Source organism: Brachionichthys hirsutus, chromosome 10, assembly GCF_040956055.1.
Source record: "Brachionichthys hirsutus isolate HB-005 chromosome 10, CSIRO-AGI_Bhir_v1, whole genome shotgun sequence".
In the NCBI taxonomy this organism is placed as follows: Eukaryota; Metazoa; Chordata; class Actinopteri; order Lophiiformes; family Brachionichthyidae; genus Brachionichthys; species Brachionichthys hirsutus.
The window spans coordinates 10504931-10521033 of record NC_090906.1 but is presented as its reverse complement, the minus strand read 5'-3'; the positions used below and the strand labels follow the sequence as shown (position 1 = coordinate 10521033).

The window sequence follows — 16103 nt, the reverse complement described above, 5'->3', positions numbered from 1 at the left end:
GAGTGACCCAGTATAGAGAAGGAAAGCCAAAGGTGCAAGTTATCTCTGAGTCAAGTGGGAAAGACTTCTGTTCAGAAAGCAAGACATGTCATTGCTGTTCAAAATTAAATCGGAAGCTCTAAATTCTCTTGCAGCCTCTGGCATAATAGTGCTGTGGTTGGCCCGTCTGTCCTCCTTTGTCCACCTTGGCTCTCCAACCATGACATACAAGACTATAAACTCTCAAGGGGTTTGTCAAAGACACTGAGCAGATTTATTTCTAGTAAAAGTGCTGGAGAAAACAGGGTTGACCCGATAGAAAACTACAAATTTCCTGCCAAGCCCTTTCCTGTGACTCCACCCCATCATCCTGTCCTTTTCAAATTTCAAACAACGATCATCTCAGTCAAATTTAGAAAGTGTGTTTTTGTGTACGGAGCACTGCTGTAGTGGGCACTACACTGCAGATGGCTAATAGCCACAGTGAATGCTACACAATAAAACATTTAATCATAAATATCGATTTTATTTTCTTCCTTTTCCTCGAGATATTTTTGAACACAACAGAAAGGCCAGTGATGATACTGATAACACTCAGGCAACCACACAATGAGCAGTTTACCATTATTATTACATGTTGAAAATGTGTTTTGAGCTGACATGTGAGTGGAAATGACATGCTCTTCAGAATGCTAATGACAGCGTTTAGGAACAAGCGTGACAGGCTGTGGTTGAATATAGACCTCGACTTCATTCAATTCAATTCAATTCAGTTTTATTTATATAGCGCCAGATCACAACATAAAGTCATCTCAAGGCACTGTCACCTTGTCTGTCAAGAACAGACAAGGTGTCAAAGTGACTTAAAATAAATGCATTTAAAATTTAGAAGAAACACCAGCATTCAAGGTAATGTCATCATCTCGCCATAACATGTGACTTGACACAAGCTAGATCAGACATGGGCAAACCCAGGCCCGGGGGCCATATGTGGCCCGTTGGTCTTTTTAATCCGGCCCGCCGAACTTGTCCAAATTATATCATTAAATATAATTGTATTATAATTAAACCTCATTCATTTGACATTTTCCCTGTCATGCTACCTGTAAAAGGCCAAATCCTTTAATGCAATAGCTTTCATGTGTCATTTAGTCATTTAGCTCACACAAACACTCCATCCATCTGTTCTCGGTCCGGCCCCTCTGTCAAATTTTAGAACCTATTGTGGCCCGCGAGTCAAAAAGTTTGCCCACGCCTGAGCTAGATGATGCGTTCAGATGTCATTTCTGATTTTATGGCTCTTGATGATGATAAGTGTGGTTTCAAATGTGCTTTAATTCTCTCACTTTCTTCACTGGTGCACAGTGTTGTTTTATTAAACAGTCGACCTTAAGTTAATTACTGGCCTGGGAGTTTTTGAGGACGTGGCAATCGGTTCACAGATAAATGATGCAGCTTTTTTTATGGCTGACTGAGATCTCTGTGCATGTATTCATAATATCGTTGCTCCTTCACAGGTTTGAGAGTAATGGTCATTTCTAATTCTTAAAGAAAATAATATGGCTAAATGTGGCAAATTGTTTTATAAAACCTAGGTAGATTAACTTTTTTTTTTCCTTGAGCACAGATTTTTTAGATATGGAGCCATTCCACATTTTATACAGATGCCTGGTGTGGCATAAACCTCCTGGAAGCTGAGCAGACGGTTAAATCAAGTGTGAAATCCTTTTGGAGTAGACGCCGACGCGACTGTGCTTGCGCTTGGGAGCATGCTCCTCAAACCTCTTCCCGACTCTCTCGCCGTGAACATCTCTTGCAGCGAGGGCCCATTTCACTGCAGTGATGCATGCAGACAACGCTCTCAGTGGCGCAGAGAAAATGAACCTCAAATCATCATCATGCATGAGGCGGCGGACACGCACGCCTTTTCTCCCAAACCCCGTTTCTTCTCTCTAAATTAGGCATAAAAAATGTCGTTCGTTCATTTGAAAAGAATCACCGGCATGTAAACATGGACTAGCCAAACCAAAAAAAGGGAGAAGAGTATGTTGCTTTAGCATAATGACACAATTAAGCATGAAAAGGGCCGATCATTGCTGAAACATTTAGCTATTTAGCATTACTGGAACAATGAGATTAAAAGTAACAATAGCTTATGCTATTGATTGTTTCATAAACAATGGAACAATTGTTTATAGATTACACATGAGAAATGCATTTTTTACACCTAAAGAGATGGAGAACAAAACCCTTGTTTAGTCATTCCACTTGATCTCTTACTTTGGTTTTTGATTGATCGAAGCCTTGGTGGGCCAGATGCAGTATTTCCGGTCTCAGCATGGGATAATTATCTTGCCACTGGTAATGAATACAATACTGATGGTATGTCTCATTGGCTTAGCGTCAAACTAGCACTTTTACTATCAGCTGCGAAGCCTCGCTATGAGCCTCTAATTCGTGCAGCAACATCTTTCTGTCCTCGAGTGTTGCTCCGAGCTCTCCACATCCTCAATGAATACATTTGCTCTCTTTCACACTCTGTCCTATAGCCAGAAAGCAAGACAAGAGCATCAGTGACGGACTCGTTCTTTAATGGCATGGACAGCTATGAGGCATTACAGTAATGCATCTATCACAGCAATCAAAAGTTTACATGTGGGTGTCACCGCAGTGTCGTAGATCTTAGTTGCCTGCTCTGGCCTTAAAACACATTGATTTGGCTGTCCTGGGCACAGTCTGAAAAGATAACAAAGATAAATTGACTGGTGCTTCCATTAAATCCGGCCTGCACGTTTTCGCTTGTCAACAGGTGGGCCGCTTAACAAATGCGTTTGCTGCCAGCTGCACAATTCTGTGAAGCAAATGTGGCTTTGCAGAAACCCAATGTGCTCTTGAGCAATCGCTGAAGCAAACTTCTTTTGAAGCACTTGTGGTTTATACATTAAAATCAGGTCACTGGGTCATGGACCCATTTATTTAATTTGGGACTCTGAAAAGGAAATGAAAGATAATCAAGGGCAGAGAACTCATTTTAGCACTGCCAATCAATATCTGTTTCTACAATGGTTTTGCTCACAGGGACACAGCTATTCTCTTGGTAATCAAACACTGCACGTCTACGTGTCTGGAGGCATCTTTCTATATTTTCAACATTGTATATTTATTTTTGTGATGTTTAAATATGTTTGACTGAGAAAAACCAACAACAACATAAAGCCCTTTGAAGCAATAGGAAATCAGCACAATACCATTGAATGCTTAGTGATATATTAAAAGCATGTCAGACAAACGGCTGTTGGATACTTCTAAGTGACACAGACACAGCAAGCCATCTCCTGAGTGTATCACATCAAGGATTACACACACCTACACACACACACACAGTAGCGCTCATTGCACAGTGCATAGCAACAGCTACATAGCAACTGCTGCAGACTGCTTAGCAACAGCTGCAAAGACGTCAAGGGGGTGGGTGGGGGATGTTGGTTTCACGGGGTGTTTAAAATGACACAATTTCTGTTCAGAAATGCCTTTCAGACTTTTCTTTGACTGTTTGATGCTTTTAGTCTGCAGACCACATCTGTCAGTGTTGATTACAATTTCTGAATGCAAGTCTATTGAAAATAATTACAAAAATCTTATTTTTTAATCATTAGTAGTTGTGGTGAAAGTTAAACTCTTTGCAGAATCACCCAAATTATTCAAATCCAAAAGGTTGTTAAGTGATGGATTCAGATTACTTTCAAGCTCTCTGATGGTGCCTTTCGTTCACTCACACCCACAGATATCCGCTCCCTCCCTGACGTGGCGATGACCGGAAACTGCACAACTGAGTGCAGCGAACTGGGACATTCAGACGCCTGCTGGATGCCTGGGCATCCCTCCCCCGTGCGCAAGACCAGGAACCCTCCAAAACTCTCCACCTTTGTGCCTTACCAGGAGAGGGGGAGCCTGGGACGCCTGGCAAATGGGAGCGCTAGGCTGGGCGGCGAGGAGCACCGACCGCGCCTTCCGCCCTCCCGTAGTGCCTATTCCAACAGCGGTCATGACGCCAGTCAGGACTGTCCCCTCGAGGAGATGCCCCTGAGCGTAGCCTCTGAGTTCCCTCCCACCTCCTCCCCTCCTGCCCACACTCCAAAAAGAGAAATTTACCTGTGAATGCATATCGGCATCCAATTGGTGCACTAGAGATACACCGAGTTCAGAAGGAGAAACAGGCTGTCCACATGTTAAAGCCAATGCCCATTTTGTAGTTAATAATAGGCTGTGACTCATTTAATCACTGGCATGAACACAAGCTTTTTATCATCTTCTCCTTAAATTTTTAATTTATTAGCGTATTTATTACGAATTTCACAAAGCTAATTGGTGCACTCACTCATTTACTCGTGCAAAATATCGAATAATAAAATTAGAACTGACCAAAAGGGAGCACTGATGGAAATTGCTACTTTAGCAGTCACTAAGTATTGTCGTAGTTAACAGAGTCACGTTCCGCGAAGTGACCTCTTGAATTTGAACGTTTGTGATCAGTGCTCTTGTGCCATCCATTGGCATATCTAAACAGACAGCCAGTCAGGCCCTATCAGAAGGCATAAAAAGTTTTGACTATCAAATGAAATGGTCTGTCTTAATGTACAGTACTGTAAATACATATGAATGGTGTGTTCTACATATATTTTTGTCTGGCATAGGCTAAAAAAAAAAAGAATTCTAGCATATTTAAGCTTTTCATTTGCTGCTGCTGCTGTTTAGACTTGATTGAAACCATCTCCCAGTAGTGGAGCTAGATATTGTGGTAGGAATTGATCCAGTCCATACACTCATACACACACACACACATATACACCTTTACCCCTAATCCTGATAGAATGGCCTTTACCTCTGCTCCCCATTGAGCTCTGCCACTGGTGGAGAAAGCTGTGATGCAGCATTTAAAATGACATTGTGTTCCACTGACTCTCAGCGCTGTGACCTGTCGCTAAGTCAGGAAAACAGTTGACTTGGCCACCGTACCACAGAGTCACAATGACCAAATGCACATTCTTGACACATTCTGATTGGCTTGTGACGCATCCTGACACTGGAACCACTTCCACATATCTATTTTCTCGAGCTCTACTCTGTCCTGACAATCAGACAGGCTCCATGTGTATATCACATATAATCCTTACCCCTCAAGTTGTTTACATGGACGGGCACTTGAGCGAGGGGAACCACTACAAGAGTTTTAGCTCTTATGGAAATTAATGTCTGACGTAAACTATACATGAGAGCTCTACTTAGAGAGTGCTTTTTGTTTTAACGATCTCATGAGATATTCGTCTTCGGCACACACTGAATAGAATTAACAGACGATGGGGACCAGCGAGTCAATATCTGGATATCAAGAAATCCCTTGGTATTGTCAATAGCGTGGGGGGGGATTTCAGAATGAATATTTGATTTAATGTCAATACTTTTTTTAACACAGGCAATTATTATTATTGAGCTGAAACATAGGCTTAGCAGGAGTCGGGCTGTACTCCCGGCAACTCTTTGTTGTGATTCTCCTTGTATTGAGGACAACATGCTTCATAAATGATTAGGCAATTTCCCTCCTCTGGCAATTGCACAAAGCAGAAAAAAAAATAGGGCATGCCTGTGGGCTTCAGCTATCTTTACAAAGATGTCCCAAGTTAATCTGCTGGATATGTCTGAAGGTCATTAATAGCATGTTAATGATGACAACACTAGCCTGCTTGGCTACATTGGAAAGCTTAGCTGCTGTCTTTGATTTAAACACTTGTTCAATTAGATTTGTAGATACCTTTCACCTCTGCAGCAGATTTCCACAGTGAGATTGTGTCTCTGAGCTGGGGTGGAAGAGCCTAGAGTGGACATTTCCTAATTAGGGTGAGTAATGAATCCTGAGCCACGGCATGCATGAGCACACCCCCAGGACATGGCACCCACCAGATAATGCAAATCCTCCCGCAGAGCTACAATCAGTTATAAAATGGGTATTTTTTTTTATCACCACTTGCCTCATCAGGCTGCCATTGAAAACTGTGTTTAGAATAATTAAACTGGAAACATATGGAAATTACTGGACATGGCCATGATTACATAAGGTAGGTGATCATCCCACTTTGAGGGTGAGCAATTATGCTATTTTCAAAGCCATTTAGTGACTGAAATGAAATTTCAACAACAGCCATGATACACTGTGATTAGACCCCAACCGCTCCCCCCAAGCTCTTCTCTCAGCGCGGCTGATACGAACTCAACGTTGTGGGTAAGATCACTGACCTGGAATTAATGACAAATGAGAAAAACAGCGAAGAGCGATGAAAAAAAATCTGATTATCACGTAGCCTCAATCGCAACTTTATCTATTTAAATTCACAACTGCTTTGCATCCTAATTTACCTCTGGTCTTCACGAATTTTGCCCAGGGTATGCTTCAGCGACTCGGACATGTATAGATCACCAGTAAATAAAATAAACGGGATAACAAACCAACGGAAGGACGGGAGTTTGATTTAAGTCCTCTACAAAATAAGAGCAGGCCTGGGCCTATTTCGCCCATCTTGTAAATGAGTGGAACTCCTGCCGATAATCACCTCCTGCTACTCACACCTGGAACAGTGACCAATATACCACCGGGTTTGACCCTTCTTTTGAACTCATGCTCAAAGAACTGTGTTTGCTTCTCTCTGAAACACAGGACAATACTGGACGTCTTGAAGCACCTAAATACGTACACTCAAAAGTATGTTGAGTAATGTTTGATTTGTGCTTAACATTGATTTAATGTTGAATTCACTGAGTATATTTTGCCTCTCTGTAGTGTGTATCGTATGGTGATCATTTCTGTGGACAGGTGGACAAATTACTGTACTAAAACTGGCAAGGGATTTTATTATTTTTTTCCTTACTGATCAAAGACTCTTAATAAACTGGTTGTGTGAAAAAACATAATAAATAGAAATCTGTTGGTGGTGTAATGTACATAGATCTCCACAACCCTGAGTGTGTTACCAGGCAAGCGATGATTCTAGCATGAATTCCAAAGATAATTGGTGGAAACTGTTTCATTTTTTTTTTTTACCTACTGAAATGTCAGTGCTGGTTCATATTCAAAAGGCCCTCTCCCAAACAAACTGAAATTAACTGATCATTTCATCTTTTTTCACAGTACATCTAGAACAAAGACAATTGCCTTGAACATATGTCTTTGCAGGAGAGAATCTTGTTGTTATCCTAATTGTTGGTATATTTATATAGGATAAATGCTTTGTGATGCCATGTTTTGTACAGTTTTATGTACATACAAGTGAAGCTTTCTAAAAGTTCCGAGAAAAGCCGATGGCATAATAAAAATTGTAACATGTTTTCTTGAGATGTGCACATTTTGCCTTGGTTGGGTTGACCTTTGCTGAGTCAGTGTGAATGTGGCCGTTCTATGCCTGCACTGTAGTCATTCACCGGCTCTCACCTCCTGAGGACTTAATAAGTTTTTGTTTATTGTGAACAGTGGATCGTCTTATCTTACCAGTTTGTTAAACTCCTGTGTTCTGCTTTGTTCCGTTTTCGCATGTTGACAAATTCTCTTGTAATACTGTTCAGTCCTCATGAACTTTGTAATAAAATCACTTCAGGGAAAAATGAATGCTGTCAGTGTTTTCTTTGTTTTCTGTTGTTTTTCGACGCTTTTGAGTCTTAAACAACAGTTCGGCTGTTGGATTTTGTAAGAGTTTTCCGAGCCTCGGAGCTATATTGTATAAAATGTGCATCAGTCTTGGACCCAGACTCATTAATGAGAACTAGCATTCTTATGTGGGGGAACAGAGCCTCATTTCTAAGTCAGGAAGCCCCAGAATGTTGAGAGGGAAGCATTCCAGGTTTTGAAGTAGGTGAGTCCCAGGACCTTTGCTACTTCAATTGCAAAAAACAAAAATAGGTACGCCATCATACACTTTCAAAGCAATGAGCTGGTCGTTGCTCCAAATTGAATGTGGGACTTGGAAGGCTGCAGCATTGTGATGTTAATTCTGAGATGTCGAGGCACCATTTCAGAATAGAAGATGATGTCTACAATAGACAATGAGCCGTGGTTGAAAGCAATCTGTGAAACACTGACTCTTCATGTCTGGATGTTCACGCTCTACGTAACTTCTGCTGTGTTTGATCATTGGCACAGAAGCTGTGAAATAAACTGACTTTCAATGATGCACATCTACCATATTATTTAAAATATGTGAACTACAGGATTGCAACATGAGTCATTAAACATGTCAAGGCCTCTTTCATTAACAGTTCCAAAGCCAAGTCTTCATAATGTAGTCTTAATGTATAGTTCAAAATAAAAAAAGATTGTCAGTTTCTGATGAATTGTTAGACAACGTAAAATATATTTAACTAGTAGCGATACAATGACAGGAAAATGTGCCCTGCGTAATCATTGAAATGGCATAAAATGACTAGATTTCCTTTGCATCACAAGGCGCATCAGTCACTGTCAAGTCAGAGAGTGCTCTCATGATCTATCTCCGGTCACTTCTAAAATCTTGCAAGACAATGAGAACAGGCGCCGTTATCTGTGTTTTTATTTTTTGGGGGGGCTAAAGTATTGAAAAAGTGATGATGGTGGCAGAAAAATCAAGGGTTCATCATGCTTTACAAAGAATGTGGTTACCACAACACAGTTGTGTGGTAATCCTTCCAAAAACTAAGCAGTTCAGCAGTATCCTCTCCCATCCAGGCCTTGAGAACGGCCTTTCACTGCCCTCCTTTAGTGGACCATCCAACCTCAGCTGTGCAGCCTAATATGTACTTTAAAAAACAGAGCACATTCTATAAACTCCTTAAGACTGCTGAGCTGCACAGGCCAGCAGAACAGGCGGTATTAACTCCTCGTGAACATTGTTCCTTTATAATCCATCTAATCTACCTTCATTAAGAACATCATCCTCAGTTCTAGCTGCCACTAGGACTAAGACTTAAATAGATGTACAGTACCTGTAAGTCTTTGTTATCTAAAGCTCTATGGATTCTTTCACACATTATCTCAGTAAACACTAGAGAAATGTGACATGTTTGCCCAACAATTGATCATGAATGTTGCTCTGTAAGTGTAGGCTTATCGTCGTAAAATCATGCACATACCGTAATTGCTGAACTATTATGCGCACCTGTGAAAAAGCCGCACCCACTGAATTAAAAAATATATATATTTTGTACTAAAATAAGCCGCACATATTCGTAAACCGCAAGTTCATTGAGACAAATGATATTTAACGGAACACGGCTCGTAACGATATCCGCAGCAGGTCTCCAAGGTGAACAGCCTCTGGCATGTTAGAATAAGGGAAGTCGGCAAATCAGATCGGTAACTTCGGGATAAGGATTGGCTCTAAGGGCTGGGTCGGTCGGGCTGGGGTGCGAAGCGGGGCTGGGCTTGAACCGCGGCTGGGGGAGCAGTCGCCCCGTCGCCCTCCCCTCTCCGCCCGTCGGAGGCTGCGCGGCGCGCGCGCGCGCCTGGCGGGGTGTCCCCGTCCCCCTTGCCCCCGTGCCCCTCATCCTCCGTCCGCGGGAGCGTGGTGCGGCAGGGGTGGGGACGCCCGGGAGGTCGAGGGGGTGGGTTCCTTCCCCGCTACGCGGCGCGTCCGACGCCGCGTAGCGGATGGCGGACAGGCGGCGGGGACCGGGTACGGCGGTCCGGCGGCGGCGACTCTGGACGAGCGCCGGGCCCTTCTCGTGGATCTCCCCAGCTACCGCAAGCGGGGCTTTCCCTCCGGGCGGGCGGGCGTTAATTTTGTAACGAAAATAAATAGGCTTTAACGAAACACGGCTCGTAAAGAAAGTGGGAAAATATACGTAAATTTGCCGCGTCGTTGCATAAACCGCAAGGTTCAAAATATTGGAAAAAAGTAGCGGCTTGTACACCGGGAATTACGGTAGTTAAAATCATTACATTTATTAACTATAGAAACAGTTATGTATAAAAAATGATGTGTTGTAATGAATCACATAAGAATTAAGAATAAGGAACAATGCTGAATAGAAACTGAGAGGAGGAGACACACAAATGGAGAACATCAGAAGAGATGACCTGACACGCCCAGCATTTACTGTAGTTGCAGGTTGCCGACTTGAAACTCTTCCACAGCGGTTTGTCAAATGCCATTACCCAAGCCCTCTGACAGTGTAAGAGCTACTGTGTGTCATGGGGCAAAAGGTCATTGCACATAACATGCAATGGAGAGCACAGGGTATAACTGCAAGGCGTGGACCATCCTGGAACTCTGTGCTTTTAAGGTATGACGGATGATGTTTTCCTCCACATGGCACCGCTCCAATCCTGTCTGATGAGTTTTTGACTTTGATAGTCCAAGAGAGCAAAAAGGTCTCTCACCATTTTAACTGCCGCTTGGGCAACTAGCACTCATGCCTTGATAGACAGCAGCTTAAGAGGCATTCAACTGAGGTGTTGAAAATATTTCTAGTCTAGTGAGGAACACTGAGGCATTTATACAAGAAAGCAAGTCCAACCCAAAATAGAATATTTAGACCCGACACCCATCAATAACACATCTCTGGCTTTGAATTCAATATTAGGATGCATCAAATCTAGCAAAAGCTATTTGTAATCATCCTGCAATGCATGCATCACACCGGCTCTACCGCACTTGCCCATTCTCCACTAAGGAAAAAGTATGTGGTGCCCAATGCTACGTTTTAATGCCGCCTCTGTTGTGGATGCAAGTGAGCGGAGACGGTGCTAAAAGGTCACCTGAAACATTACAATACTCATTGGATACTCAGACAAGTTAAGTCAAGTTGAGCCAATAATATGTAATAGAAATGCGACTACATTACAAAGTCACAAGACTTTATATATATATATATATACATATATGCCTCTTATGCTTCGATAGATCTGACACACAGGCAGAATTAATCAATACAGCAACAACAGAAAACATTTCTATTCATCCGATGCGTGAGTGTACCTGAATATTTTGAGGCATGCATTGAGAGTTGAGCTCCGTCTCGCTGACCACTTGTCATTTCCTGAAAATACAAGTTCAGCGGCGCCGCCCTCTGCACTGGAAATACATTCCCACACAAGCATGCTGTTTTCCAGTGAGGTTGCTGCCTTGTATCACATTTGACCCAGCTATTCCTTGAGGGCTGAATATCAAGGAACTGAACTGTTATTTAGGGCCCGAAGACATTGCACCTCTTAGTCATGAGGCTTCCTTGGGTCAAAATGATGAGTGGGGAGTTTCAGATACTTAAACTCGTGTGAGTTTAACATTGAGCGTTGTTAAGGTCACTCATTTACAGTTGACTCTGACAGCACTATTATAGGCCATTACAGTCATAGAGTGCATTAGCGGTTTGTTTGCCTAATGGGGCTTCATAGTCGCTGGCTTTATGATCAGTTGAATGGAGGTGAGATTTTCTTTTGCTAATACTGCAAGGACAAGGGATGTTCATTTGAAGACAACTGTGGTACACATGTTGAACAGATGGTGCGAGAGAGGAGAAAAGAAAACTCAATGTTAAACTAGACCAGCTACCTCTAAACAAGGGTGGAGTTCTATGACAATGTGGAATTGGTTGCGAATAGTATTAGTGTCATCAGTACAAGCATGGCTATTCAGTACACATAAACATATGAATAGAACTACAAATTTATTTGATTAATAATAATAATAATAATTTGAAAATATCCTCTTAGTATTGTTATAATTAGTTCCATTACATCGCTCAACGTTGGAAGGTGGAGGTGTAAGAGTTGCAAGAGCTTGCAGAGATCCACTTCAAAACTTCTCTTTCAATACAAATCACATGAGTTGGTCTACCGAGTTTATCAGCTCTGAGGCCATGCTTAACTGGCTTCTAATTTTAGCCTCCCCTGCTTGCAAAGGAGACAGCCAATATTATCAATAGTATGTAACCTGACAGCTGGGGCAGCTAGCCTGCTGTGCACGGCACATCATTTAGTCTAGTGAAAGAAACAGCAAAAAAAAAAAGTTTTTTGACACCGCTTGCTATGAGCTACAGCACAATGTCTGCTAGACCGCTGGATGCTGCCGTGTATCTCCTGCAAAGACAGTGTAGAAATAACAAGGGGTAAACTCACCTGCATGCATATAGCATGCAGGTGAGTTCAGAAACTGTCTGAACAGTTTATTGTTACATTAAAATAAGTTTCAAATGGTTTCAGTTAAAAGAGTAAAAAACAAAATCCATTTACAGATTATTGGTGGTCTCACTCGCCTTGACGTCACAACATTCTTAATGTCCACGGAATTTCAATTCATGCTAAATAGCTTCAATGTCTGAATTAGTTCAGACCTGCTTTTCATTTCATTTCAAGCTGAAAGATGACAGAACTGGCACCTTCAAGACCAAGATTTGCTTTTGGAAATTTCTCCTGTGGCAGGCCCCGGGCTTCTCAACATTTTCCACGTAGTGTTGGCTCTCCACCATAAATTATTAATGTGCCTATGTTCCGCTGAAGAACCTTTTACTTGAGGAATGTACTTTCTCAATATTATGGTTATTATCAGCTGCTTGACACATGGCTGTCTTTTTTTTATGCAGGAGATTCACTTAGGGTAGGGTGAGGGGAAACTAAAGATGATGTGGTATTTCACTATGCAATAAAGACACAGCTGGGACAATGATGAATTGCAGATGAATTGTTATGAACAGTCTGACAAATGTGGTTTAAATGATCATATAAGTTTTGCCGTGCTTTAATGCATTTTTATAAATCTGCATTCTGTTGACAAATTTGAGACTGATAATTCCCCGAACTAAACTGAGAAGAGATAGTCACTTGTATAACTCAATTTAGGTGCTGCTATAAATACAGTATGTTTGCTTGCACAAATTGCATTCAGTTGTGTCAAATGGCAACAAATGCATGAGTAGAATATCTCATAATGTTGAGTTTCCTTCATTATGAGCAAAATTTCCATTAATATTGCTACTTTTAAACAAATACATAATCATGGTGTTACAGATTCTGACAAAAAATAGTATGCATAAAAACTAAAGCCGAATTTCAAAGGCAGATGAATTGAGAATTGAACTAATTACCAAATAATGCATGCTGCAGCCTCAAGCTCATAATTGGCAAAACATTTTCCTCTGCCACTCACAAAAAATATCTAGATGTTGTAATGCCATTTGATCTGTTGTATCATTAGTAAGATGAATTTTGCATTCAGTAACTTTCCTTTGTCAGAAACACTATCTGATATTCTGCTGTCTATAACAAAACAAAAAAAGATAAATAATAACAAATGCAATAAAGCAGTCCATAATCTAGTCAACAATAAGACAATATGTGACAACAAATATAGACTGCAATGTGTTTCATTTTGGTTGAATACAATTTGAGTAAAATCTAGGTAGGTAAAAATCATTCTACAACTTATTCATTATTTTAAATGTATGTCAAATAAATAAATTAATGCTCATTTTAATGAATAAGTCTGAAAATAAATGTATTTGCAAAAATGAGCATATTGGAACAGAACCTTGAACCTTGACTATTACTGTGACAGAATGCTCGCATCTTTATTTTAAGCCCTGGTAGACAATCGGCTAGGTCTGATAACCTAGCTAGTCTTTGTCAAGGTCGATTGCTCCTCTTCCCAATCATGGTCACTCCCTGGCTTTGTTGAACTCTTCAGCATGAACTTGTAGGTACTGTGAACGGTTATAATCATGGTTCAGATGAAGTAATGATGTTTCTATGGTTAAGAAACCTTCCCTGAATCATTGGGGATCTTGAAACGCTCCCATTGGGAAGATTTTGCTTTATACCGTCCGTTACTGACCGCTGGGCTTGTACAACCCTTTGGTTAAACTCGGCCTCGCTTGCTCTTTTCCTGCTGGGCATAGTGTGTCCTACTTGGAATCAGACAATGCAAACCACTGGCAAGAGAAGGAGAGAGCAAATTCTTTGTGAATTATATTTTATAATAAGGGAGCCTGAACACAACCAGGAGGCAGAAGTGAACCAAAAGAAGCAAACAAACAAACAAAAATACTCAGAAAGCAAATCTGATACTGTGTGAGGCTATCAGGCTGAGGTTAGTTTCCAGAGTTGTGCTGCAGGGGGAAAGATGACCCATTGTGAGCATCTCTGGTTGGAAAAGTGCAAACACACATGTTCCAAAGATTCCAGAGATATCGCATCAATATAGATCTGGAAGATAAGCAGGACAAAAAAAATGACTATCCTATTTCTTTGTTCATATCCTAAAACACAAAATCTATCGGAGCTCCTTCTCTGCAGAGGTACTTGTTACTTTCAGACAGGCAGACTACATTGTACTTCAGCGGTGACCTGCACAGGTCTAATTCTGATGTTTGGAGGAATATATGTACAGACACACACACACATATATAGAGAGAGAGATCCATTCATTATACTGCTGCAAGAAGTACTGCAGGGAAAAACAGCTCTCCTTTAGCCCTTTCCTCAAGATGAGAACACTACTCGGCTACCGCTGCTGTTGCCTTGGAAACCTGGTCACTCTCACTCTTTCATCTACACTCTTCAGCACTTGCTTCATTAAGTGCATTGCTGCTGGCAATTAGAATAAAACCAGCGGCAGAGCTAGGCTGTCTGGAACTGCAGTCTCCAATTAAATACTTTCAAATAGCAATGCTTCTTCAAGCTACATCTGCTGTCTATATAATAAAGCATGCACCTGGGAGCTATATTTCTAAATGTATGCACTACGGCTGTGATACTGATGAATGAAATCCATGTGTATTATTGCTGTAAATACAAATGTAACATGGATCAGACACTGCCTTGTTACTGTGATGCTTTTTCAAGGCAACTCTGCACACAAGTGAGGAAAACAATGTTCAAGACATTGTCACAGTTATCTCACGTGACAGAGATAAATGCTCTTGCTCTGCTACATTCATATGTAAAATGACGTAAAATGTATTCAGATTCTTTAATCAAGGAATACATTTACTTGAAACTGTAAGAATACACCATAGTAAAAGCAGAAGAATGACAATATGATATTAATTCAAGGACTTGGTTACTTGATTCAAACTATGCAGCCATCAAATTAGTATATATGCCATGAAAGCACCACAAAATACAGATAATCTACCAATGGAATTAACATGTTTTGAAAATATAAGGAGTAGCAAGCACTGGTATTTGTTTTAAAATGTAGGGAGGGAAAGTATTTTAACAATTGTAAGAAAAATCACCTACTCTAGTGAAGTATAAAACTGCTCTTGAGTGCAATATCAAAGTACTTGGACTTTCTTATTTCCCACACCTGGTTAATTGTAATAAAGGGCTTCTACAGACAATAAACACCAGGAACAACTGGAATCGGGCAGCCTTTACACACGGCAGAGAAACAGGGTTATGTTCTTAACCTTCTGGCATTTAAAATTGGATTTACCTTTACTCTTGTTTTTCAACCTTTGTAGATGTGGAAGTCTAATAATCCTGCATAGTGTACCTATATTCTCTATTATTAGGTTGCTGAATGGAGGGGGAAATGTGTTTTACTTCGTACACAAACAGACAAATAGAACTTCTGTACCTTTGCCGTTGCTTGCTAGCTTATGGCTATGATTAAGAAATCAGAGACAGAATCCTCTTAATTACCGAGTAAGTTTACAACCTCAAGAGATGGATCGTTGTATCCTGCATGACACTGATATGCAACACATTATAAATGTAAGTATAAATACAAAATTGACACATTTCATATAAGGATTTAAGTGCAAGTAAAAAAAATGCAAGTAACATTTAGTGAGAGAATGTGCAAACGAAGAAATGCAACCAACATAAATTGACAGTACACTAATGCAGTCAAAGGTATTTCAGTCTGCTGGCTTCGTTCGGTTCACCTCAGTTCCACCCTTGCTCCACCTCCTTGCACATTTTTGGGAAAGTAGGGGCTTTTAAGAACTGCCAAGATGGTGATAGCCAGAGGCAGCCACATTCTTGTGAAGAGCTTTGCAACTACTGTTGAGAAACCTCTTTTTGATGGCATAGTGGCTCCTTCCAGTCCCCTCCTTCCAAATTGATGATTAGAAGTTTAAAATGAAAACTAATGACTGACCAA

The 16103-nt window shown here is 41.0% G+C and overlaps 1 protein-coding gene across 1 annotated transcript in view; it reads left to right on the top strand.

Moving 5' to 3' along the window:
• pcdh1a (protocadherin 1a) overlaps nt 1-4137 on the top strand; it is a 66742-nt gene extending 62605 nt beyond the window's left edge. The window contains exon 4 of the mRNA XM_068744371.1: nt 3764-4137. Coding sequence (XP_068600472.1) covers nt 3764-4137 — 374 coding nt within the window. The remainder of the gene's footprint in view (nt 1-3763) is intronic.
• Nucleotides 4138-16103: the final 11966 nt, after the last annotated feature.